Source organism: Nomascus leucogenys, chromosome 5 (assembly GCF_006542625.1).
Source record: "Nomascus leucogenys isolate Asia chromosome 5, Asia_NLE_v1, whole genome shotgun sequence".
In the NCBI taxonomy this organism is placed as follows: domain Eukaryota; kingdom Metazoa; phylum Chordata; class Mammalia; order Primates; family Hylobatidae; genus Nomascus; species Nomascus leucogenys.
This window is the reverse complement of record NC_044385.1, coordinates 46,456,236-46,481,631: the sequence shown is the minus strand read 5'-3', so window position 1 is coordinate 46,481,631 and position 25,396 is coordinate 46,456,236. Positions and strand designations below refer to the sequence as shown.

The 25,396-nt window shown below is 38.3% G+C and overlaps 2 protein-coding genes across 15 annotated transcripts in view; one reads left to right on the top strand and one right to left on the bottom strand.

Moving 5' to 3' along the window:
* Window positions 1-8,118, top strand: part of SLC35D1 (solute carrier family 35 member D1) — a 49,321-nt gene extending 41,203 nt beyond the window's left edge. Inside the window, exon 12 of the mRNA XM_003265206.2 lies at window positions 2,990-8,118. Coding sequence (XP_003265254.2) covers window positions 2,990-3,098 — 109 coding nt within the window. The 3' untranslated portion in view covers window positions 3,099-8,118. The remainder of the gene's footprint in view (window positions 1-2,989) is intronic.
* A 10,212-nt stretch (window positions 8,119-18,330) lies between these two features.
* MIER1 (MIER1 transcriptional regulator) overlaps window positions 18,331-25,396 on the bottom strand; it is a 63,085-nt gene continuing 56,019 nt past the window's right edge. For 11 of the 14 annotated variants that reach the window (XM_030812983.1, XM_003265204.4, XM_012506614.2 and 8 more), the window contains one exon: window positions 18,331-23,179. In XM_030812983.1, the coding sequence (XP_030668843.1) occupies window positions 22,851-23,179 (329 nt within the window). In that variant the 3' untranslated portion in view covers window positions 18,331-22,850. The remainder of the gene's footprint in view (window positions 23,180-25,396) is intronic. The other 3 variants (XM_030812989.1, XM_012506617.2, XM_030812992.1) reach the window with 1 other exon arrangement.

The window sequence follows — 25,396 nt, the reverse complement described above, 5'->3', positions numbered from 1 at the left end:
TCCCAAAGTGATAGTATTCGGAGGTAGGGCTTTGGGAGGTGATTAGGTCATGGAGTTGGCATCCTCATGAATGAGATTAGTGCCCTTATGTAAGAGATCCCAGAGCATGATGAGAAGATACTGTCTGTGAACCAGAAAGAGAGCCCTCTCTAGACACTGAACCTGCCTTGATCTTAGACTCCCCAGCCTCTAGGACTGTGAGAAATAAATTTCTGTTGTTTATAAGCCATGATTTATGGTATTTTGTTATAGCAACCCAAATGGAGTAAGACGTTTATAATTATAGTACCTCACCTTTTGTCAGCAGTACATCTCCCCTCTGGTCTGTGAGTGTCAGGGCTGACAGGGAAGGTAGGGGAGAAGAGAATGAAGAGAAGATTATCCGTGTAATCTCTAATCCTCAGATAAGCTTAGATAGATAACATTATTCTTATTTGATGAATGCAGAAATGGATTAATTAATTTGCCCAGGGTCACATAGCTAGTGTAGATTGAACATCTGTGATCCACAATGCTCCAAAATCTGGAATTTTTGAATGCTAACAGGACGCTCAAAGGAAATGCTCTTTGGAACATTTCAGATTTGGGATTTGGATGCTCGGCTGGTAAGTATAATGCAGATATTCCAAAATTTGAAATTGGAAACACTTCTGGTCCCAAGCATTTTAGATAAGAGATACTCAACCTATAGTGCATTCAGGATTTGAACCAAGACCAAACTGTAGAGTCAATGTTTTTTTAATACACTGACTATGCTGGGAATATAGGGTCTGGAATTATCATTAGGGCTAAGCCTGGAATAAATTCCAGGACATTCTTTGTCTTCTTCTATCCTGTGCTTCCCCAGTATTCCTATCCAGTTTAAATAGGGTTAATATGAACATCAAAGATCATCTTAACAGGAAAAATGAGAAAGCATTTTTATTTTTTAGGTTGTTGTGGGAAGGGGAAGCTAGAGGAAGGTAGGATGAAAGAAAGGAGAGGTAGCCCTTCTACTTTGTTTTGGGTTGGGTTTGGAGGCAAAGGGAAATTGACTGTCATGTGGATGGATGTACATGTGAACCTTAAAAAACTTTTAGCTTCAGTCAAAAAAGACTTCAGTAAGCCATCTTCTTGGGTCCAGGCCAGCTACCAGGGAAGTAATCTACCTGAGGTACTAGAAAAGCCAGAAAAGTTTCTAGGAGAGTCATATCAAATTCCAGAAAAAATTAAATGGGAAAAAGCTGCTAGATGAAGGAAAAGATGAAGCTCTATGAACATTGGCATAAGAATTGGGTTCATGCTAGGCGCAGTGGCTCACACCTGTAATCCTAGCTCTTAGGGAGGTAGAGGCGGGAGGATAGCTTGAGCCCAGGAGTTCACGACCTGCCTGGGCAATATAGTGAGACCCTGTTTTCCACAGAAAGGGGGGAAAAAGACAAAAAAAGTGTAAGAATTGGGTTCATGAGGCCCCTTTCCTCAAGTGGGGTGATAGGGGATACTCAATTCAGCAGTTGCCGAACTTAACTGTGTTGCTAAAAAGTGCCAGGCCAATTGCAAGAGACTCTGTACAGCTAAAAGAATTAAGGCCATGGGAAATTAACAAGATGATAAGGACAAAGTGAGGATGGATAACTAATATTCTGTGGCACAAGGGTCATAAGGGAGGCAGCAGTTGGAGTGGAGAAAGACTAACCTAGGTTTTATTCTGGTCCATCATTAGGATGCTTTGTGACCCTGAGCAATTTATCTTATGATTCTGGGACTTTCCTCATCTATAAAATGGACACCTTGGAGGGATATTGTACCTTGCAGGAATATTGCAAAAACAGGAAATGTAAATAAAATGCTTGACAGGTAGACTTTAATAATTTGATTGTTCTTAAGTGCTGTGAGGTGCAGATGAGAAAAAGGAAGAATCTGGTTGGGAAGGTTAAATTGGAAAAGGCTTTATTTTGGGTTGATTGGAGTCTCAGAGAATGGCTAGTATTATGCGAGCGTGTGCAGTAAAGAACAAGCGCCAGTGCCTGATCCCGCTTTCTTCCTAGTGGGAACAAGAGCTAGGCATCTCTCACCCTTCTGCAGCTGGTCTGGGGCTGATGTCAGAGCCCAGAGGAGAACAGAACTAATTTCAAATAAGTGGCAAGTTCATGAGTCAAGTGGTCAGGCAGAAGATGAGGGCCAAAACCAGGGCAGAAGAATTGGAGCCCAGGTCAGGCATCCAGCTGGCTGAAATCCAAGGGAGTCCTGGGTGGCAGTCTCAGTGGAAGAGCCAGGGAGGGCAGGGCAGGAGTGGTCGGATCTGTGAGCTCCTCCAGCCTACTTTCCACTTAGTGAATAGGGTAGGAGGCTGTGTATCCTAGGTGAGTTTGAGGTCCCCACAGAGAATGGACCAAGTAATCACTGTCACCAAAGAGGGATCCTTCCTGGTGGTAGGTGCAATGGATAAGTGACGGGTACCAGCAACCACCTGTCATAGGCTGATGGCCCAGATGATAAGTTCCCTACTGTGAACTTGCTTTTAGTCAGAGAAAAATCAGCTCTGTGAATCTCCTAGGGTCTGCATATTTAACTAATTTGGGATGTTTCCTATTAATGCCTATTTTTCAAAATGCAAAAAAATACAAGTAAAAATTTACCTGTAATGTCAGCATCCAGCTGTAACCACTGTTAATATTCTTGGTGTGTTCCTTACAGACTTTTGTCTATTCCAGTGCATATTCATATACATATTGATGTTCATTTAAATAAAATGGGATTAGACAATGCTTGATGTTTTATGATACATTTTCTCATAAAGATTTAAACTGTCTTATAAAATTTAATGTGTCAATGCCTGTTTTTATTTTATACCATTTTAATAGATGCATAGTGCTTCATTGTATGAATTTCCCCACTGTGAAACTTTACCCTTCATCTAATTTTTTGGTGTCAGTTTTTTTACCGAGTAGAGTGTTTACACTAAAACCCTCCCTTCCTCCATCTCTGATAGTGGTTTTCTGTTTTGCAGCATTGCTGGGAGCCTGGTGTATTCCTATATCACTTTCACTGAAGAGCAGCTGAGCAAACAGTCAGAGGCTAATAACAAGCTGGACATTAAGGGGAAAGGAGCAGTGTGACCAGAGGATTGCTTCATCTGATACGTAGGCCTAAGTTTTTAATCAACTCAGAACACTGGCAATTCCTACACAGACACTGAGATGTCTTGATTATGGAGGAAATAACCATTCCTTTGCACTTGTACAATCTGAGGATTGATTGCTGCCTTTTAAAATTTTATGATGAGAGAAACTTATAATTGACTCTATTTTAAATATGTTGTTTGAATTAATTTATATCAGACTGGAAAATGTACTGGGCTTTTTAATTTATTTTTCTTCTATGCCGACAGTGAAACATCAGTGTTTCGAAAGTGTTTTATTTCATAATTTGATATCCAGGTGTCCCTGAGAGCTGCATATATAATGTTTGCCAACTGGAGCTTCATCATTCAAATTGTTGCTGCATCTGGAGGCAGTTTAGCCTTTCCTCTGCTGGAAATGCAGACGAATATGTGAAATTTCTCTTCTTTGAATCTTATTTCTTATGATTGCATTGTCTTCATCATATCATCATTCCATTTGCCAAGGAAAACAACTTTGGCACTATAAAAATATGTGGGGCTTTGAAGTGTATTGCTATCTATGTTGGCTTCCCTGACTTTCATAGGATGAGCAGAGTGCATTCCTTGAAAACATGTTCTTTTTTTGTTGTGTAGAATGGGGATAATGAAGGGGGTGAGAAAGTAGGCCTTTTACTAATTTTTCATCTATTTGATTTATTGATTCAACTAAAATGTTTTAAGTATATGTGCCAGGCATTGTGCTAAATGCTGGGGATACAGAGATGTTTGCAGAGGTAGTTGAAACATCTCACTCCTGCCATAGTGAGAATTTAGCTCTGTTAATCCATTCAGAAGATGTCACTAGGAGTAAGTTGTTTCAGCACTCAAAAGCTGCAAATCTCTAAATTGGATTAAAAACACCTGCCCTACCTACCCGGCAATAGTGTGAATCCAAATGCTGCAATGTGAGATGAGGTACAAGTAAAGAGCTGTGTTTTGTAAACCAGTGCAGCTCAGCATTGACTTCCTCTCTAAGTGAGAATTGCAGACAGGCACGTCTGTTTTCCCTTGCCTCCTTCCTTTGGGTTTGGTTGCTCTTTGGATGAGTATGATGAGGTCCCACATTTCTGAATTTATTGGTTTGAGGGGAAAGGCTGGTTAGACGGCTTTGTATTGTCAATGGTTGGTTTTTCTCTGGCAGTGTCAGTGTTAGAGCTATCATCTTCCTTCTTAAATGGCATGAGCAATGAGCAAACTTCCCTCCTTTCAACATTCTCACCTACATCATATGTCCCTTGGCTCATCTACTGAGCTTGCCAACTCTCAAAACCAATGCTGCATTTTGGGAGAGCAGCTGTGAATGGGCACTGCCTAAATTGCCTCTTGGGGTAATCTGGAGGGTGGAGGTGTTAACTCAAACATAATCCTATGACTTGACTCAGAGATATCCATTGACTTCGAGGATTAGTGTGTTTGCTCAGGCCAGTTGTGCAGCCAGTGTGCAAGAGATTTGGTACCTTTGCACTAATGCACACACCAGTGTCTATTTCATTGGGTTTGGAATCCACTGGACTCTGTTGAACTAAACAGTTAGGGTTTTGATTTTTTTTTTGATTTGCAAATTTATATTGAGATCATTTTCATATTCCTGTCTTTCTCTTTTGGTTTGTCTTTACTAAAGCTTGGCTGGTGGTGCTGTGTCCCTAGAATTATCCCTGCAGCCAACTCCCAAGTTACAAGCTTCATTAAGAGCCTTAGACTCACTTTTTTCTAGCATCTTCTGACCTGAGAAAATTCCACTGAGAGTAAAGGATATTATCTTGTGTCATATGGGTCTTACTCTCCCTATTTTACCAATGAGAAAACAAAACTCAGAGAAGGATGACTTGCTAACACATCAAACCTATGTCCTTTTTATTGAACTATGCGGCTATTTAATTAACCGCCCTTCCCCTCTGAGGGAGTAAGGAAACAGATCCTGAGTTCACTTGAGCACTTTCAAAAAAGCAAGCAGTTGATTGAATTTGGTGTCAGAGAGGAGCATGCTTTGCAAATCAGGAAGAGTGACAGGTTACCCTGTCCTGGAACCCTTATCCCACTTCCAGGCTGACTTTACTTGGTAATGCACTTCTGGCTGTAAATGTTGCCAACACTTCCTGGTTTTGCTTAGGTACAGTGAAAGGGCATAGTGAGAGCTATTTTTAGTGATTCTGTTCCTTCTGTCAGCAACATGAAGGAGGGACCTTTGAATAATTTTTGTTGTAGAATATTTCTTCATGAAAGGCTTTTGGGTGTCTTTAACAGGTGTTGGGCTAGAGCCCCACCAGGAGTTGAACTGCCTCTTGGGGGTCGTGTTCCCTAGGAGATCTGTCACCTCTTCAGGAGTATTTGAGAACATTGTGTAGTTACAGCTTCACTAAATGCACGTGACAGGCTTCTGTGCCTTGGGAGCCCTGGCTTATGCTGAAACTTCTGGCTGACCAGAGCAGTACAGCAACTTCTGCCCTGTCTGTGTTCTGCTTCCTGGATGCCTCCTTCAGCCGCTAACCAGCATTGCAAGATGGAGCAGGGTGAACAAGCTGGAGACTGAATAGTCTTTTGGAGTTTGTGTTTTGATTATTGCAGGCGTGTTATAATATGCTGGGGATTTACCTGGTACTGTGGCACCTCCCAGAAAGTCTGGTTTTTGCCCCGTGTTTGATATTTACTAGGCAGAAATTCCTTGTCCTGTTAACTGCCTCCTGGGAGAAAAAGAGGCAATACAGAGTTAAATCCTTAATTTTCCCACTGAGACAGATGAGCTGTGGTATTCCAAAAGACAAATTCTATGACTAGTGGCTCCTGTTCAATGTAGGTGAGGCCCTCTTTGGCCAGTCTGCTTCTAGTCAAGGCTAAATGGATTGGAATAACCCTAGTTGGCCAGGCCACACATTGCCAACATGTCCCGTTGAGTTTTAATTGCCCCATGTGGCTGTGGACTTTATGAGTCAATCATTTATAGGCTCCAGTTTGCACCTAGTTTTTTTTTAAAAAGTGCATTTACACGCTTTTGGTAGTCCTGTTTTATCAAGAATCCATGGAGGGTTTTGGTCAGTACAGCTGGTGCAGGATCCTCACGGAGAAACAGTGGAGTTTCACATTGAATTGGTTTGAAATGGCACCCCAGGACTTTGGGCCTGCCTTGCTTTACAGCCTCGTTCAGTGAGCAAAGATTTAGTGAGCAGCTGTTGTATGCCAAGTATTTTGCTAAGCTCTGGAAAAAAGATAAACAAGACATGGTTCTTGCTTTCAAGGAGTGTGTAATTCTTTCGCCAGATATGGTAACCTGGACCCTGAGTGGGAGAAAGGAGACAGATGAAAGGAGTCCGTGATTTTGTAACCAAGAGCTGCCTGCACAGCTATGAGTATCACTGATTTTAGGGGTGCCCCACACAGCTAAAGCATTTTTTTAATCTGAGAGGACTTTTGTAACTCATATTAGTTAATCTTCTAGCTCTGAGATAGCAACACAGCTCTTAGAATTCTGTAAGTAGCTTGAGGCCTCCTCCTCTACTGTAGATGTTCTTGCTTTCCCTAAGTTTGGTTTTCCCTATGAACAAGACTGTAATTGATTTTTCTCTCCCTGAGGAAAAAAGTTCAGAATAAATGAGACACGGATATGAAACTACTTAGCACAATGCCTGGTACATATTAGGCACTCAGCAAATGTGGCTACCGTGTCATTATTTCATGGTGAGACTCAAGGCAAAACAAGATTCTTAATTTATGCTCCGTAAATGCTAGAGGCTTGGGCAATATGGTATATCCTGAAAAACAGGACCCTGTATCTCATTGCCTCTAGAATCCTTAGGTTGCAGTTTCTGTTCACTGTCTTTTCTTTTTTAAAAATATCTACTGGACACAATTATGGCCATTACATGATGCAGGTGATTCTACCTATTTTTAAAAAAAGAACAAAATTGCTTTTATATTGTGATGGTACATTTTAATAAAGGAAAATTATTTTCTTGTCCCTACTCCCCCTCCTTTTTAAAAAAAAAAAAAAAAAAAAAAAAAAAAAAAAAAAAAAAAAAGTCTTGCTCTGTCGCCAGCCAGGCTGGAGTGTAATGGCGTAATCATAGCAGCTCACCACAGTCTCAAACTCCTAGGCTCAAGTGATCCTCCTGCCTTAGCCTGCTAAGTAGCTACGACTATAGGCATGTGCCATTACGCCTGACTCGTTTCTTCCTTTTTTTTTTTTTTTTTTTTTTTTTTCCTGGTAAAGACAGGGTCTCACTCTGTTGCCAGACTGGTCTCAAACTCCTGGCCTCAAGTAACCCTTCTGTCTCAGCCTCCCAAAGTGCTGGGATTACAGGTGTATGCCACATGTCCGGCCAGGAAGATTATTTTCTATCTTAAAGAAAGATAATTACATTTTAGAATGGCAATTCAGTTAAGTCTTTCTCAGTTTCTCACCTTAAGATGGCTCCTGGAAAGGCCAGCGTTCCTTTTCTCCTCTCTGAATTGAAAGCACTTGACCCCATGCTGCCCCTGCTTCCAGGCCTGCCTCAGTTGTCATATATTGTGAGTCCCTGGCACCATTACTGTTTTCTAAGCCAGTCTTCTAGGTCTTACTTTCAGGATGCTGCTTCATGGTATGAGGATATAGTTTACAGTGTTGTAGTTTTTTTTTTTTTTTTAAAGCTTTGTTCTTTGAAAATACTTTTTAGAAAGAAATCTACTGGTTAGATTTATTGTCTCACAAAAATGTTTTTAGAGATTATTTTTTTCACAAATGTTTTCTTTCTCATGCTGATGATCAACTGATTTTTGTCTACAGGTGTTAGCTTCTCACAGTATTTTTTCATTTTAGAGTCTATTTACCAAATGACCATTTTTAGTGTTAAAAGGTACTGAGGAATTGAGGTATGTAAATCAGGTGACATAAACATGAAAATTATGTGCCTAAATATTTTTGTAATGGTGTAAAATAAATACTTTTTCCTGAAAACAAGTATTAAAATTCCTTTGTAACTGCATACAGAGACTAATCCAGAGCCAGAAGTCTGCCCATATTTTAGAGGTTGGCATCCTATCCTGTTAGTTGATTGAGACTCCGTATGCAGAAAATACTGTTTTCTATACAAATGCTTTTATGAATAGTACGTGTAACTGAATATCCAGTGTCTTGTGGCATACTTGTGGTAAATTAGAAGGAAAGAAGTGCTAATCTTTCTGTTTTCAGGGCATTTCAGCTGCATTATCAGGTTTCCAAGCTTCTGAGTAGCTTTACTCATCAAGTTAGAGGCATTTTGGTACAGGCAGACTCAGCAGAGGTGGAAGCACATTAAGGTGTGTCAGAGGGAGAAGCATATTAAACCTTTTTTAAAGAAAAAGATTGTGGTAAAATAGACATAAAATATACCATCTTAGACATTTTTAAGCATACAGTTTAGTAGTGTTACATATATTCATGTTGTTGTTCAACCAATCTCTAGAACGTTTCCTTGCAAAATTAAAAATCCATACCCATTAAACAGAAACTCACCGTTTTCCCCTCACCTCAGTCATCGATAACCACCATTCTTTATGTTTCTATGAATGCGCCTACTCTAGGTATTTTATATAAGTGGAATCGTACCATATTTGTCTTTTCGTGGCTGGCTTATTTCACATAGCATAATGCCCTTGATGTTATTCCATGTTGTGTAACATATGTCAGAGTTTCCTTCCTTCTTAAGGCTGAATAATATTCCATTGTATATGTACCGTTTTGTTTATCCAGCCTTTGGTTGATGGGTACTTGGGTTGCTGCTACCTCTTGGCTATTGTGAATAATTCTGCTATGAACATGGGTGTACAAATATTTTTCAAGATCCCACCTTTTTGTGTGTGTTTTTTTAGATGGAGTTTCACTCTTGTTGCCCAGGCTGGAGTGCAATGGCACCATCTTGGCTCACTGCAACCTCTACTTCCCGGGTTCAAGTGATTCTCCTGCCTTAGCCTCCAGAGTGACTGGGATTACAGGCATGCACCACCATGCCCATCTAATTTTTGTATTTTTAGTAGAGATGGGGTTTCATCATGTTGGTCAGGCTGGTCTCGAACTCCTGACCTCAGGTGATCCACCCGCCTCCACCTCCCGAAGTGTTGGAATTACAGGCATGAGCCACTGTGCCCAGCCAAGATCCCACTTCCTTTTCTTTTGGGTATATACTCAGAAGTGAAATTGCTATATCATATGGTAATTCTAATTTTTTTGAGAAACCACTAGACTGTTTTCCATTATGGCTGGCCCATTTTAGAATCCCACCAAGAGTGCACAAGGGTTCCAGTTTCTGCACATCCTCACCAACGCTTGTTATTTTCTGTTTTTCAGATTGTAGCCATCCTAATGGATGTGATATGATAATCTTGTTCTGGTTTTGATTTGTGTTTTCCTAATGATTAGTGATGTTGAGCATCTTTTCATATGCATGAGGTGTTGCTGAGTTGTAAGAATTCTTTATATTCTGGATTTTAACCCCCTTAGATATATATGTCTAAGGATATATATATATATATACACACACACACACACACATATATAAATTATAGATATAAATTATAAATATAAATTATAATATAAATTATATATATAAATTATATATTATAAATTATATCTATAATATATATTATAGATATAATATATAATATATATTATTTATATATTTATATTTAAATATATATATTTATATATTTATATTTAAATATATATATTTATATATTTATATTTAAATATATATATTTATATATTTATATTTAAATATATATATTTATATATATAAATATATATTTATATATTTATATTTAACAGTAACAATATATAAATAATATTTATATTAAATTAATATATATTTAAGGATCTATATATTTAACAGCTTTCCTCCTGTTTTCTAAGAATTTTGTAATTTTATGTCTTAAATTTGGATCTTGAATATATTTTTGATTTCTGTATATGTTGTAAATACATATTTAACCCCTTTAGATATAGGGTACCTGCATATATATACAGATACATCTTTATACATCTCTATATCTGTATGTGTATATATCTATATCTAAAGAGGTTAAATATATATATAGATAGAGATATATATCTAAAGGGGCTTAATTATATATATATATATATTTTTTTTTTTTAACACAGAGTCTCACTCTGTCGCCCAGGCTGGAGCACAGTGGCATGATCACAGCTCACTGCAGCCTCAATCTCCTGGGCTCAAGAAATTCTCCTACCCTAGCCTCCTGAGTAGTGGAGTAGAGGTGCATACCACCACACCCAGCTAATTTTTCTGTAGAGAAGAGGTTTTGCCATTGCTGCCCAGGCTGGTCTCAAACTCCTGGGCTCAAGCAATCTGCCTGCCTGGGCCTCCCAAAATGCTAGGATTCCAGGTGTAAGGTGCTGTGCCTAGCCTCTTTATCAGTTATATTATTTGCAAATACTTTCTGTCATTCCACAGGTTACCTTTTCACCCCTTTGATTATATCCATTGACTTTGATGCACAGCAAAGTTTTAAATTTTTATGTAGTCCAGTTATTTTACTTTTGTTGCCTGTGCTTTTGGTGGCATATCCAAGATATGCTGGCAAATCCAATGTGAGTTTTATAATTTTACGTCTTAAATTTAGATCTTGAATACATTTTGAGTTAATTTCTGTATATGTTGTAAAGTAAGGGTCCAACTTCATTCTTTTCCATGTGGATATTTCATTTTCCCAACACCATTTGTTGAAGAGATTGTCCTTAACACATGTGTTTTAATCAACTTAAAAAACCCTCTTAGAGTCTGATTTTTTTCTAATTTGTTGAAGTTAGAATTCATCTTTTTGATAGCTTCTTGTCTCACTTGACTTCCTTGAAGCATAGGCTGTCAGTATTGGGCAACACTATAGATGATGCACTGCTGAGAGGAGAAAGCACAGAGCTAGTGCAATTGTGTGCCCACAGTGGGTCAGCAGTTACCAGGTAACTTCAATTCTTCTTTCCTACAGTTCTCATCACTTGGGGCCTATGTATCCATTGGTTCATCCATCCATCAAGCCAGACTGAGTTCACTGGTGCCAGCACCCATCCTCTAGTAGAGGCCTGGCATCTATAGATGAAGCTCAGAGAGGCCACACTTGCCCGGTGTGGTCAGGGAACCCGCATTCAAACCCCAATCAGTCTGACTTCGAACACCCTTGCTCTTCGCCACCATGCCAGGTTCTCGTTTCCCTTAAGTCTGTCTGTAATAGACTTGGCAGCACCAAACACATCACTGCTCTATACTTGTCAAATGTTATTTTTCATTCATTGTTCACCCACTGTGGATTTAAAGCTTAAGCATGAGATGGTGGCTGGTTTAATCTGAGAAGGCAAAGCAGCCATGCTTTTCCAGCTGTGCTAAAAGTGCCCTCTTGTGGCAACACCTGCTTTTGGCAGCTAAATGATGGAAAGCAGTTTAAGAGGAAGGAAAAGCAGTATTTACTGACGGCCGACTATGTGCTTTCACTGGGTTGGGGCTAAAATGTGCCTTTTCATATTTGGTCCTTCCAGCACTTTACTGGTGCATAAATGGTGGCTTCAGCCAGGCTAAGGAATTTGTCCAACTTCACTCACATGAGAAATGTAAACCTGGACTTTGATTCCAAAACCCTGTTCTTCCTGAAGAATATATTTCATATACCATCCCTCGTTGTTAGAGAAAGAGGAGGGTTTCATGAAGAGTGCTTTATCATATCTGCCTATTTATCCTTCAGATAATGTTTTTCAGTGAACATTTTTGAGGACAGTGTCCACAAATGATGACAGAATTATGAAAGTATAGCTGAGATATGCATATGAATGTATGGGAGGAGGAATTTCATTCCACCTGGGAACGGTAGGAAAGGTTTCCTTGGAGAAATGGCATTTGAGCTGATTCCTGAAAAACAACTAGCATTTGCCTGAGAAAATACTGGCGGGGACAGCCCATCCACCTTCTAGAGCCTCTGTCCCACTCCTTGACTGGAGCGCATCTTTCCTTACAGTACGTGCCCTCATCTGTGTGGGTCTTCCTTGACCAGCCTATCTGAAATAGGCTCCCCTGCCCTCACCACACCATGTTCTCTTCTGTCCCTTATTTCATCTCCATAGCACTTCAAGCTCTATGAAGACAGAGGTTTTGGTCTGTTTTTTTTTCTTTTTTTTAGCATAGCAGGGCAGAAGCATGGCCTCATTTGCATTTTAGAAAGATCACACCAGCTGTAGTATTTGGATTGTATACTGTAGGTCAGAGGTTGGCGAATTCAGATGTCTCACAGGGGCCAGGTGTGAATGCCTAGAGTGAGTGGTGGGGCTTGGGGTGTATACCTGCTCAAAGGCATTGAAATAAAACAAAACGTCTGCCAGCTAGACTTAGCCCACTGGCTACCAGCATGACTAAGTTGAACTACTACAGATGAGATTTGCACTATGACAGGATCACTGGGATTGCTGCATGGATGACTGTCAGGTGGGGATCACGGAAGGGCAGGACTGGAGGTGAGTGCATCAGATAGAGCAGGTTGTTGTGCTAGTGAGAATGATGAGGCCCTAAGTACAGTTGTTTCTTTTTTCATAGAAAAGAAAGGGATTTGAGTTATTTTAGGAATTAGAATTAACAGGTGATAAGACTGTTTTTCTTTTTAAGTAAAGTTGTTTCTTTTTTTTTTTTTTCCTAAATATGTCTTAAGGAGACCATTTTAACTTTGGGAACTTTTTTTTAATTAAGCATTTTATTTAATTATTTTCAAGAAACCACCTTAAATACTTAATTAAAACTTGAGGCCTGTATTGAAAACAAGTTTCCTAATAGTGTCCAGAACATTATTTGAAACACCTGTTTCCTCAACTAAGATTTAAAAATTTAATAATCCACTGTAGGATGCTGAATAGACTTCACCCATTATCACTTTGGATTTTTTTTCTTTTTTTTTTCTTTTTGAGACAGAGTCTCGCTCTGTTGCCCAGGCTGGAATGCAGTGGCGTGATCTCGGCTCACTGCAATCTCTGCCTCCCGAGTTCAAGTGATTCTCTTGCCTCAGCCTCCCGAGGAGCTGGAGCTACAGGCTTGTGCCACCACGTCTGGCTAGTTTTTGTATTTTTAGTAGAGACAGGGTTTCATCATGTTGGCCAGCCTGGTCTCGAACTCCTGACCTCAAGTGATCCACCCGCCTCGGCCTCCCAAACTGCTAGGATTACAGGCATGAGCCACTGTGCCTGGCCTGGATTTCTTAATATCTTATTGTTTTCATCATCCATCAGAATTACGAGTTCAGCTTCTCTCTGGATCGAACTGGCAGTTCTCAGGGTGCTGCGGCGCTAATAGTGACAAAGTAGACTTAAGATGGCCACGTGACACTGACAGAGAAGCTGATCATCTCCCCGGAGTCGTCAGGTGAACGGAACCTTTCCCTAAGGGCTCATGGCCCACCTGTGCTAGAGCTGAGAGTCCAGTGCTGCACATGGCCATCCCATGACCTAATGAACATCTAAGCATGCATGCTTGCAAACCTAAATGTTTTTAAAGCTGATTTTGATCTACCAATACAAGAATGCTGATGGTCCTGCATTTTAGGTAAACCAGTAAGTTTTGACCCAATTATTTTAACTTACAAAACATAATGGTGTACTTTCACCTAACCTCAATGCTTTCCGAGTGTAAAAGCAGGAAACTTTTTGAGGTGACTAACTTACATTTCCAAGAGTTTTCCAAAAAAGTAATATTTGAAGTGTAGCAAGAAAGAGAGTGCCTGCTATACCACAGTAAAAATACATGTATTGAGCCATTTTACATGCTACACATTTTTTTAGCACCTTGCATATTGACACATTTTAATCCTCTAAACAATCCTTTAAAGTTAGTCCTATTGTTATTTTAGAGGTGAAACAAGCATGGGAAAGTTTTATTGTTGGACAGTGGTATTTGTGAGACAGTCTTTGCTTAGAATATAAATGTGCCTTTCTGTAAAGCCTATCTTTTTCTCTGAGGTCATGGAGCTTCCTAGAACAAGCAGTAAAGTATATGATGTTTGAGGGTGAAAGAAATGTCACAGTACATTTTATTTTATATCAAAATATATCTGAGTCCCCATCTTGCCACCTACCGGAAAATTCAGTCCCAGTTCTTCGCTAAGGTTACACAAGATCCAGGAGAATTGCCTGTGCTCAGAAGATACAAGAGGGACTCTTGTCTTCAGTGCATCATGGTCACTGCTGAACTCCTTAATGACCAACTCTGAGGTGTCCTTTGAAGGCAGATGGTACAACAAATTGCAAACTTTGCCCTGGTAATAGTTTCTACTACTGGAAGTTCCAGTGCCTAGAGTCCAACCTGTTTTGTACTCCGTGTAGTCATTCCTCTGATGTCTTTCTAGAGAATGAAGCTCACATTCCTGCCATTCTTAGAGCCTACTAACATCTTTTTTCCAACTGGAGGAATTTCTCTTTTCTAGAGTTCAGAGTTGTGGGAAAAAGCTAGGAGAAAGATTGTTTGCAAGCAACATGTTTTCTATTCTACAACACACATCTTCCCTAAACACAAAGACCTGACTTAGAAAAATAGGTAAACAAAATCCAGATCATTGGAAAGAGCAAGTCTTAAAACTTCTTAAGGTAGCTCAGTTTTATTTGTAAATTGGGGAAAATAACGTTGTGAAGATTGTTTTATAATTAGTGCTATGCTTTTAACAGCAATCACTTAACAATGGTAGATAATATTTGCAGTAGACTTGTTTTATCTGCCTAATAGTCTTTCTCTGTGACCAGCCTATTTTCCTTTTGAGGGAATGCATCTTCCCCAACTATTGTAGCCAAATAAACCCAAAGGGTGCTGCCGTCTTAGGATGAAGACCTACCTGCCTAACCGCAAAGACAAGTTGGGTAAAGGGTAGCTAATAGTATCCTACTTCTCTGGCCATCGGGATTGACTGGACAAGGGTTAAGCCCATGGCTCTAGCCATGAATACATGTGAGCCATTAAGTGCCATGAAGGAAAAGGATACAGGCATCCAACATTGTCAAAGAAGCTCAGTCTAAAGTTGTTGAACCTCGGACAAGTCATTTTCCCATTTTCGGCCTTGGATTTTCCCTTCCGTAAGACAAGAGGATTGAGTGAGAGATTCCAGAAGGACCGCATCTGGGCTTTGGCAGCCTATTCTCACTCACCTGCTGCATTTATAGGCTTCCGGTTGCTCTGCAGAAGGCTCAGAGTGTGCAAGGTTCTGTTGTTGCTGCTATACAGGTTAGAGTGCACCTGCTAATTTGTCTCTTTGCCAGTTATGTAGAAAGTAAAGGCAGTTGGGACCAGCTGCCAAGTGAGCACCAGCAAAAATTTGAAAGCCACTACAAGTTTGCAATTCTGAAATCCACAGGGCTCTGAAAACCAAGCTTTTTCTTGTCGAATTTGGCTACAAAATCTGACCTGAAATTCATGTCAATACATTTTATTGTGGCCATATATCCAGCCATAGGTTTGAGAACGTGCTGTGGATGTGTTTTGAAATACCGCTAGCCACAAGAGTTTTGGATAAGCGATTGTAGACCTGTGCTATTACCTACCTGGTCATTAGCCAGCACTCTCTAGGGACAAAATATTTTCCTTATGAGGTATCTCATTTATAATCTCAACAGACCTACTGGCACATTGGTATCATCCTTATTTTACAGACGGCCAGTTTAGAGATTTTGCTTACCGCAGATTATACAGTAATGGCCAGATGAAGAGGAGAAATCTTGAAACGTGGCTGAATTTGACTGAGTGGGTATGGAAAAAGTTGGTATGACATAAAAAAAAATGTAAATATTTTGATTGGGAGGATTCTGAATAAAATAATATTTTAGGCTATCCCTTGGTTGAAATGGAGGAACAATATGAGGTATAGTTGGAGATAAGGAAATGCAAGGCCAGGTGCTGTGGGCTTTCAGCTCTTTGTTCTGGAATATTTAGGACTAATAAACATTAATGTGACTCCAAGCATCAGATGAATCCACTGCTTTCCCCATTAAACTTATAGGACATACCTTGTGAAGACTAGCATGGATATGAATGACAGTGGTTCAGAAACACTTCCTAAGTTTGTCACATAGATGATGAGTTGACTTTTTGACAAACTTTAGGGAAGGAAATAAAGGGCTCTGATACTGCTAGTATTCATGCCACAAAAATGGGACTGTGACTCTCTGTGGAACCCAGAGGGCAACTGGGACTCAGGCTAGCAATGTGGTCATTGACATCCATGTAATTGTTTCTTCTCTTCTCTCCAGCCTCCCCCAAATCAACAGGTTTTAGAGAATGGGAGAATGTGTAGGTATAGGATTACACAAGCAATGGGAGATGCTGGTTTCCATAATTTAACCAGGCAACCCTTTGAAGAAAGAAAAGTTTTCAAAAATCCTAGAGTCGGAGCTCCCCCAAAAAGCAAGTAAAGTGGTACCCTCTACCAGTGATGCAGTACCTGGATGAAAACACGCTTGGTACCCTCTACCAGTGATGCAGTACCTGGATGAAAACACGCTTACACTACTACTCAGATGGAAGTGAAGAACGGCGGCGGTACAAAGGACAACTCAGGATGTATCCCCAAAGGCAGAATAGAACAGTATCACCGGAAAGAGTAGCCAGAGTTAGGCCCTAAGCAAGCAGGAGACAAATGGTTATAGGCTATACTATAACCTATATGCTAATATGTTCAGTGAGTAAGGGAAGAGGCACTGTGCTTGGATGTGGGTGTATGATGGTGAGAAAAACAGACTCGACCCTCCCCCTCAGGAGGCTTACTGTTGGAGGGGGAAATAGTCATGCAAAACCAAATGGCACCTGGGCCAAGTGCTAGGAGACTTCTTTAATAAGGGGTCTGGCCACTTTAAGTCCACCACTCAGAAACAACCGTTACTTTTGGCATATGACCTTCATTACTTTTCCTAACTATACATATACACGAAAATAGATCCCTTTGCCAAAACTAGTATCATTCTGTTCAAAGGTATCTACTACAGCTCCCATCTGCTGCAATCTAAGTGAGTTGTTTTATTCTAATCTACTTGCACTAGCTACAAGAATTTTGTGGCCAGGTGTGGTGGTCACATCTGTAATCCCAACACTTTGGGAGGCTGAGGCAGGTGGATTGCTTGAACCCAGAGTTTGAGACTAGCCCTGGCAACACAGCAAGACCCTGTCTCTACAAAAAAATAAAAATTACGGCGTGGTGGCCCACACCTGTCCCAGCCATCTGGGAGGCTGAGGTGGGAGGATCCCTTCAGTCAGGGAGGTTGAGGCTGCAGTGAGCAGTGATCATACCACTGCACTCCAGCATGAGCAACAGAGCAAGACGTTGTCTCCAAAAAAAAAAAAAAAAAAAAAAAATTGCTGACGTAGTCCACGTATGTTCATAGTGTGTTTTTTAAAGGCAAACAAACATTTGTCTACTAAACACTAGAGGCAAATGCGTAAGACAACAAAGGAGGCCACACAGCAAAGCAGTTCACAAAGCTTATAATTCAGGATGTTTGAAAGCTCAAAACCACCAGCCACCCAAGTAAATTTCTGTCATGTACAAATACATGCTTAGAGGGGATTAAGGGAGTACCTTTCAGAAATAATAAAAAGGGATATACTTAGAAGGACGGGCACCACTATTAGCTCCTAAGCAGAACTAGTTTCTCATGTTCATTCAGCTAAAGCACAGCTGGTGACAAGAGTAGACTAAGGGATTTGAAAAGCCCCTCTTGGGAACAAGCTCTTAACCTAAATCTAGATTTTCTGGTCAAGAATTTAAAGTGGCTCAGATCAATCCTGATGCAGTTCTCTACCTGATCTTGTTTCTGGAAGAAACCACCCCCAATTCAAGGCCCATATGTCTTCTTTTTAAAAATGTTTAAGCTCAGACATGGTGGCTCACGCCTGTAATCCCAACAAACACTGGGAGGCCGAGGCGGGAGGATCACTTGAGCCCAGGATTTCCAGAGTGGCCTGGGCAACATAGTGAGACCTCGCCTCTACAAATAATAAAAAATTAGCTGACCATGGTGGTGCACAACTGTAAACCCAGCCACTCAGGAGGCTGAGGTGGGAGGATTACGTGCGCCTAAGGATGTCAAGGCTGCAGTGAGCCATGATCTTGCCATTGCACTCCAGCCTAGGCAGCAGAGTGAGACCGTCTCAAATAATTTTTTTAGAAGTTTAAATATTCCTCATATTAATCCAAAGTCAATTTCAGAGATCTTCTAATTTTGCTGAGTGAAACCATTTATTTTAGAACTACCTGAACTCTACAAATTCCAGTCAGTGTGCAGAAAAACAGCCAACTCTACATTCAGTCAACCATTCATGTTAACAACGATGAGAATACCAAAAAGTGAATGTTCTATAACCAGGCCAAATTTGTATTAGGCCTCCCCTCTTACAAACTTCAGAAAATCAGGAGATTCTCCACCTAATAGTAGTGCTCATGGGACAGTGAATGACAAGAAAAAAGGGATGAGTCCTAAATAATCCACAGCTGTTATGGTAGAACCGGCTCTGCAGGAAATATTTTTTTAAAAGACAAAATTTCTTAGGGAAAATCATGCATTTCATGTTGGTTAATTTCCAGCAAATACGAAGTTTGACAAAAGAAAAATCTTTAGCGAGACTTATGTGGCAAAGAGGAAGGTAAACTCATTTTCTTGAGATCGTGCCTATTCCTCTCTTTGCTGTCTCTGTACTCAGAATGTACTTCTACCATTAACACTTATCTGCTGCCTTCTTGAAGAATAGGGCATGCCACATCTCTGAAGCCACAAGCCAAGCAAGCATAGTACCTGGTCCAAGTATAGGCTGAAGTACTTGCTGGATATTAGAGTATATGGAAACATAATGAAAGCTTGTCATCACTGACATTTAAATGTGAAACTGTCACCATCAATTTGGACAATTAGAATCCATCTCCAGTTTACATGGCAATTCTTCGATATTCTTGACAGAATAAGTAGCCTTTAAAAGTGTGTTCAAATTACTTCTTACTCAAGAGCAAGCAGAATGACATTTTAATTACATTCTACATTCTGTAATTCTTTATACAAACTAAAGACAAACTGAAATTAAAAATAATCATATTCAGAAAAGGAAAAACTCCACGTCCGTATAGTTGTCAAAAGATCAGCACAATACTAAGGGTATATTACAAGAGTTTATGGAAAAGTGCTATTAGAAAAGAAAGAGATTAATCAGATAGCCAGATAGATGAAATCAGTCTGTAAGTGGGTGGATGGATGGGTGGAAAACCCTTTAAGATTTTGCAAAGGATGAACTTGATATTAAAGAAGAGAGTTAATTTTTAGGGTAAAAAGTTCTATCAGTAGAATTATGTGATACAGAAAAAGTCATTTTGAGAGAAGAAAGTCATTTTTAGAATAAAAAGTTAAAATTTGGGAACTCCTGTTCTTCTGTATGTTACATGGTTTTCCACACTGGCATTTTTCATGAATATGGATTATAGTTGGGAAAACCTTACTATCTCTGATTTGGTAGTTACACACCCCTAGGGTCATCAGCACACATATAAATATTGCCTATTATATTCACCAGCCCTCAGTTATTCCAAGTGCCCACTCCTAATTATCCATCGATAGCAAAGAAAATATTGTGACAAAACAAGTTTTATTTTGCAAAACATAATGTGATATGAACTCCACTACAAAATAAGGGAACAAATTATTTTTAAAGTATATAATCCAGCAGAAGAGAAACAGAGTGAATGGAGGTCTAGGGACTGAAAGGATCTCTTGTGGCAAAGGGGAAGAAGACAAACATCCATCACCCAAGATGCGGTAAAGGGGACCAAGAACCACTGAAAAAGTAGTGCAATATGTCTAGGAATCGAAGAAACAGACTGTGTGTGTATATATATATATTTGCATTGTCAATAACATGCATCATTCAAACAATCTCTAATAAAATCTTAGTGAATGAAAATATTCACACAGTATTATGTAGGCAAATATGTTTAAAAAAATATTTTAATAAGCATATTCAGAATGGCAGACAAGGAATGGGAGAAGGGAATTATTTTACAGTGCAAAATTACTATGCATAAATTTAACATCTAATTTGAAATTTTAAATGCCTATTTAAATATTACTTCAAATACATTTGAAAGCTCAACAAACTTGTGTTGAACTGAATTGCAGATCCTGAACTCTATTTAAAAATACATCATGAAATAGAAAATACCCATTCCAAATGAAAATGATAGTGCTTTGCTGGGGGTGGGAATGAGGCGGGGAGACTAAATCACTATTAACAGACTTCTTTTCCCAATGCAATTTGTCAAAAGTTCAAAAGTTCTAAAATGTACTAAATCTTAAGCAAATTAAATTCATGATATTACTAAAACTTTTTAAATAGTGCAATGACTTATCAAGTTATAGTGGCTGCATTAAGAACAAATTATTGTGTGAAATACCTGTATAAACACAAAATACAATTAAATATTTCTTTACAAAAAGCTGAGCATTACACATAATAGTGGAATGTCTTTCATTAGGTGTATTTTTTAAAGATTAACAAAAGTAACATTTCCTAAAATGTATACATGTGCCATATTTTTTCAAACATGCCTGAGAATTTACTTAAAACGTTTCTGTAGTAAGAGTTTGCGAGAACTTCACAAACCTGCAAATAAAATGCATCTTTTTAAAAAGGTGAAAATGGCATCTCCAACACTGCAATAATTCAAAAAGTACAGCATCCCTAATCTTTAAAAACATTTCTATAGACCATCTTTGACAAAGAGCTAGGATACTTTGGATTCATTTAATAAAAAATGATTTAGAAAACAGATTGTGACCATCTGCTTGCTAAAGCTACTGCCATTCTGGATAAATTAAAGTTTTAAGTAAAACAAAACAAAAACAACAAAAAACTCATACTTCTCAACACTTCCACCCAAAACTTTGATTTACTTAGATATGTATGTAACAACAGTGAATGTACATTAAGATGAAGTCAAGTGTTGCAAAGTGGCTTTTAACACTGTTTGGGAAAAAAAGTTGTTCACATTGGTGAAGGGAAGCAGTCTGAATGTATGTTAACAGTAATACTTCATGGGGGTAAGGCCTAAACAATAATTTCTCAGTGCAAACCTTCACTCAATTGCATCAGACAGTTGAGCCATTAAAAACAAGACCACAGAAGCTTTATTTTAAAAAGGCATTGGCTCTTGAACTGATGGCTGAAAAATGAACTGGAAGAAGCATTTGAAGTATGCCTGTGTGAGAAAAACAAGAATAATTAATATTTTATAAAAGTTTGGATATAGGTTGGTCTATCAGCTATATAAAACTACATTATTTACCAAGAATTTAGCACTAAAAATAAAATGGCACTCTTACAAGGCTATGCAGATGGATAATCCTATCTGTAATCACACAGAGCAATGATTATTGTGTATCTTATTTTCACTTTGGAAAAGCATCATCAAATCTGAAAAACTGGATTGTAACTAGAAAAGTTTGAAAAGTTTTCAAACTTCACTTTCTCTTCATAAAATTGATACTGCCTGCCAACAGTTGTTCCCTGTGTGCCAATATCTAAGTATCACTTGACCCCCTCCTCTGTTTATTTAATGCAGAAATGGGAAATTTTATGATGCATATAAAAATAACAGGATTCTGGTCAGCATGATATATTTAAGCACTTAAGCTGACATTAAACTTTTGCCTTGCTTCAAAAATAATTTTGAAAATTATAGCAAATGCAAAACAAACTGCAATCTAAGCATCACGCTTAATTTCTGAATTCTCAAATTACTTGCCCTTAAGTAGAAATCTGAAAAAAAAAAAAAAAAAAAAAAAAAAAAAAAAAATTTATAATCCTTTTACCACCTGGATAAGAAATATGACTTAATTACTACACAAACACTTAAAAATTCATTAGAAAAACCTTAGCAAAATAAAATGAAAGCTGACAGACTCAGAATAACAATTCCTCTCATAAAAGTTTACCAACTGTACAAGTTAAGAAAATTATACAAGCTTTTGTATTAAGAAAGGACAGCTCAGTCAAGACATATGTACTGTAAAAATCTTTCAAAGGCTACAAAGAATCTGGAAAAATACAGAATGTATTTCTTAAGCCCAGATAAGAATATGGAAAGACATCATTGATGTCAACAATTTTACATATACAAACCTGACCTGGTTTATTTTAAACTTCTATATATAAAAAAATCATGCTAGCATAATTTTCAGGATTCATAAGGGTTTCCTTAATAAAGATACTCAAATTGTTTGGTGAGAAAAATGTCTGTTTTAAAGACATTTCAAGAAACTCAGAGAAATTGGTATTAAGCAGAAATTTGGACATGAGTTTTTTCCCATTCATCCATCAAACTAAGCAAAAATTACCTTGTAGTGAAATTTTATGATTAATACATCAAATGAGAAGGTACAGATATATCTTTAGTTCATTCAAATTTACCAAAATTAGTAAATTTGAATGAACTAAAGATACTCAAATGAGAAGGTAGAGATATATCTTTAGTTCATTCAAATTTACTAATTTTTAAAATACCCTTAAAAGAGTCTGACAGCTTTAAAGTACAAAAATCTGCAAAAGGCAGAATTACGAAACCTCATTTCCTAAAGTTAAGACTCAATTCAAATTTTCAAACTGCACCAAGGAAATCAACTTTTTAAGGTAACCCATCAACCCTGAAAATTTTAGTCACACCAGAATTTACTCCAAAGAAAGTAAAATAGGTCTAAAATTTAGTCATCTGTGTTTTCAAGTTCTTCAAATTTCCCATGTGAGACTGCTTCTTGGAAAAATTCAGAAGAACCTGGACTTTCTTTTCCATTGCTGTTCACCCTTCGCCTTTTGGCAGGTCTCTCACTTTTTTCATCAAAATCATTTTCATTTCTTGCAGTAATATGGGCAAGTTTTGGGTCAGTGGTAAGGTTATCTGTTTCATAACCATTAGTATCCATATCTGCATGAAGTGGTTTCTTATTTCCACCTGTTGGTCCATTAATGTGTAACCCTTCAACTTTTACTTCCTCTTTGTTTAATATTTCACCTGGTCCATTAGATGACACTCCTAAATTGAAAGAAATATAAATGAAACCACAATTAGAAAAAAGTTAAATTTGCAAACTATTATAAAACAGCTTATTGTAGTTATTGTTATCAAGGAAGCAAGGTATCAAATACATAGTCTAAATTCTTGCTCTATTACTTATTAGCTATGTCTCCTTAGGCAAATTATTTACTCTTTCTGTACCTCCATTTCATTACATATATACAATAAAGATCATAATAGATATTCCTTACAGGGTTGTTGTGAAAATTAAATAAGTTAATAAATGTAAAGAACTAAGAACAGAATTTGGCATATGTTAAAAGCATATTAGGTATATGCTACAGCAAATAAGCACTGGATCCAGCAGTCTAAATAAGCTGAATTAATGGAAAATGCAGTAAATTACTCAGATTCAACAAAAGGTTTTCAACATTCTAAAACCACGTAAAAGCAAAATGAATGCTCTTTCTTATAAAAGCTTGAGTAAACTGCCATATAAAGGCAAGATGTCATGACTTCTTTATTCTTAATGTAAATCTATGGGAACTGTACTTTAAAAGATCACACAAGGCTGGGTGCAGTGGCTCACGCCTGTATTCCCAGCACTTTGGGAGGCCAAGGCGGGTGGATCATGAGGTCAGGAGTTGAAGACCAGCCTGGCCAACAGGGTGAAAACTTGTCTCTACTAAAAATACAAAAACTAGCCAGGCGTGGTGGCGTGCACCCTGTCTCCCAGCTACTCGGGAGGCTGAAGCAGCACAATCGCTTGAACCCAGGAGGCAGAGGTTGCAGTGAGCCGAGATTATGCCACTGCACTCCAGCCTGGGCGACAAAGCGAGACTCTGCCTCAAAAAGAAAAAAAAGAAGATCACACATTATTTACCTAAGTAGACTTAATCTGTCAAAATGTTAAAAAACTAATGCCGCACTATCCAAGCATATACTTGAAAGTGCTAAATTATTTACTTAAGTAAAAACAAATTAAAAAGTAAATACAAATTCTGTAATAGGTGAGAAAAGTAAAAGCGCAATTATTCTAATAAAAGAAAACAAAAGTTCATTTTAGAGTTGACTGTAAAATGGAATGCAAATTTTGGTGATAGGAAGTAAAATATAGGATGCATCACTGAATAATTACAATTTAATTGCTTGAAAAATATTCAACATAAAGGATGAGCCTCAAATACTGCATTTTGATCAAAGAAAATATTCTATTTTGACCAACTCAAAAATGCACTCAAATCATGAATGCACATGGGGATTATGCATCATAATATATTGAAGAGAACAATTCTGTAGGAACAAGTCCAAAAAGCTAGCTGACACTGTGATTAGGTCAAAAATAACTAAGATTTCAAAGTACTAATTAAAGCCCTATATAAAAAAGTAATACAATACTGGGATGACAAGTTCCTTCCTTTCTTTGAAAAAGCTGGCAGTTTTGACTGTACGTAATGTGAGTGGCTTTTGAGCTACAAGTAATTTATAAGTAACTTATGAACACTTTCCTAGCCTAACAGCATGTTCTCATCAAATAGTTTTTTAAAAAGGAAAATAAAATGATTTATTTGCTGTTAATATGTTAAGAACAAACAGGAAAAGCAGTAGTAGTACCGTCTGCCTCCTTGAGCCGATACCGTTAGTCCCAAGGTCAGAGTCTCAGCATCTTATTCTACTTCAGAATGCATGTGACAGACATTAGACATCAAGTTAACAAACCTTCTTGGACCAGGACATACTTATGGGCCCTAAGTTTTGTTTGTTTGGTTTATTCTTAGAAGTAGTGAGGGAACAGAGAGGGGTCATGAAATGAACTAAGCATATACACTCCAGCAGTACGAATGTGAGACCAAAGGTCAGAAGAGGATCAAGGCTTTCACAGTGTTTCCCTTCCAGTTTCGGTCAGGAAGAAGTCAGCTCTTCACTGGTACTCTCTTATCACCAGTTTCCTCAGAGGAGCTGGGGCTGGAACTTATTACTTTCTTGGAACTCTTTTACTTAACAAGACCATTTAATCAAAGAAGAAATCAAAATAATTCTCTGGCTCTTACTACTGATCAGCACAGTGATCTCTGGTCCACTGTATATTTCAAATGGAAACAGTATCTGAACCTCAAACAATTGGTATGCCTTTTTCTTCCCTTTTTCTTGGAGAGAAAAACAAATATTTCTGTAGAATATTAATGTACAGGTTGATACCGGCTTTGTCTTTTCTCATTCTTCAAGGTTATTATG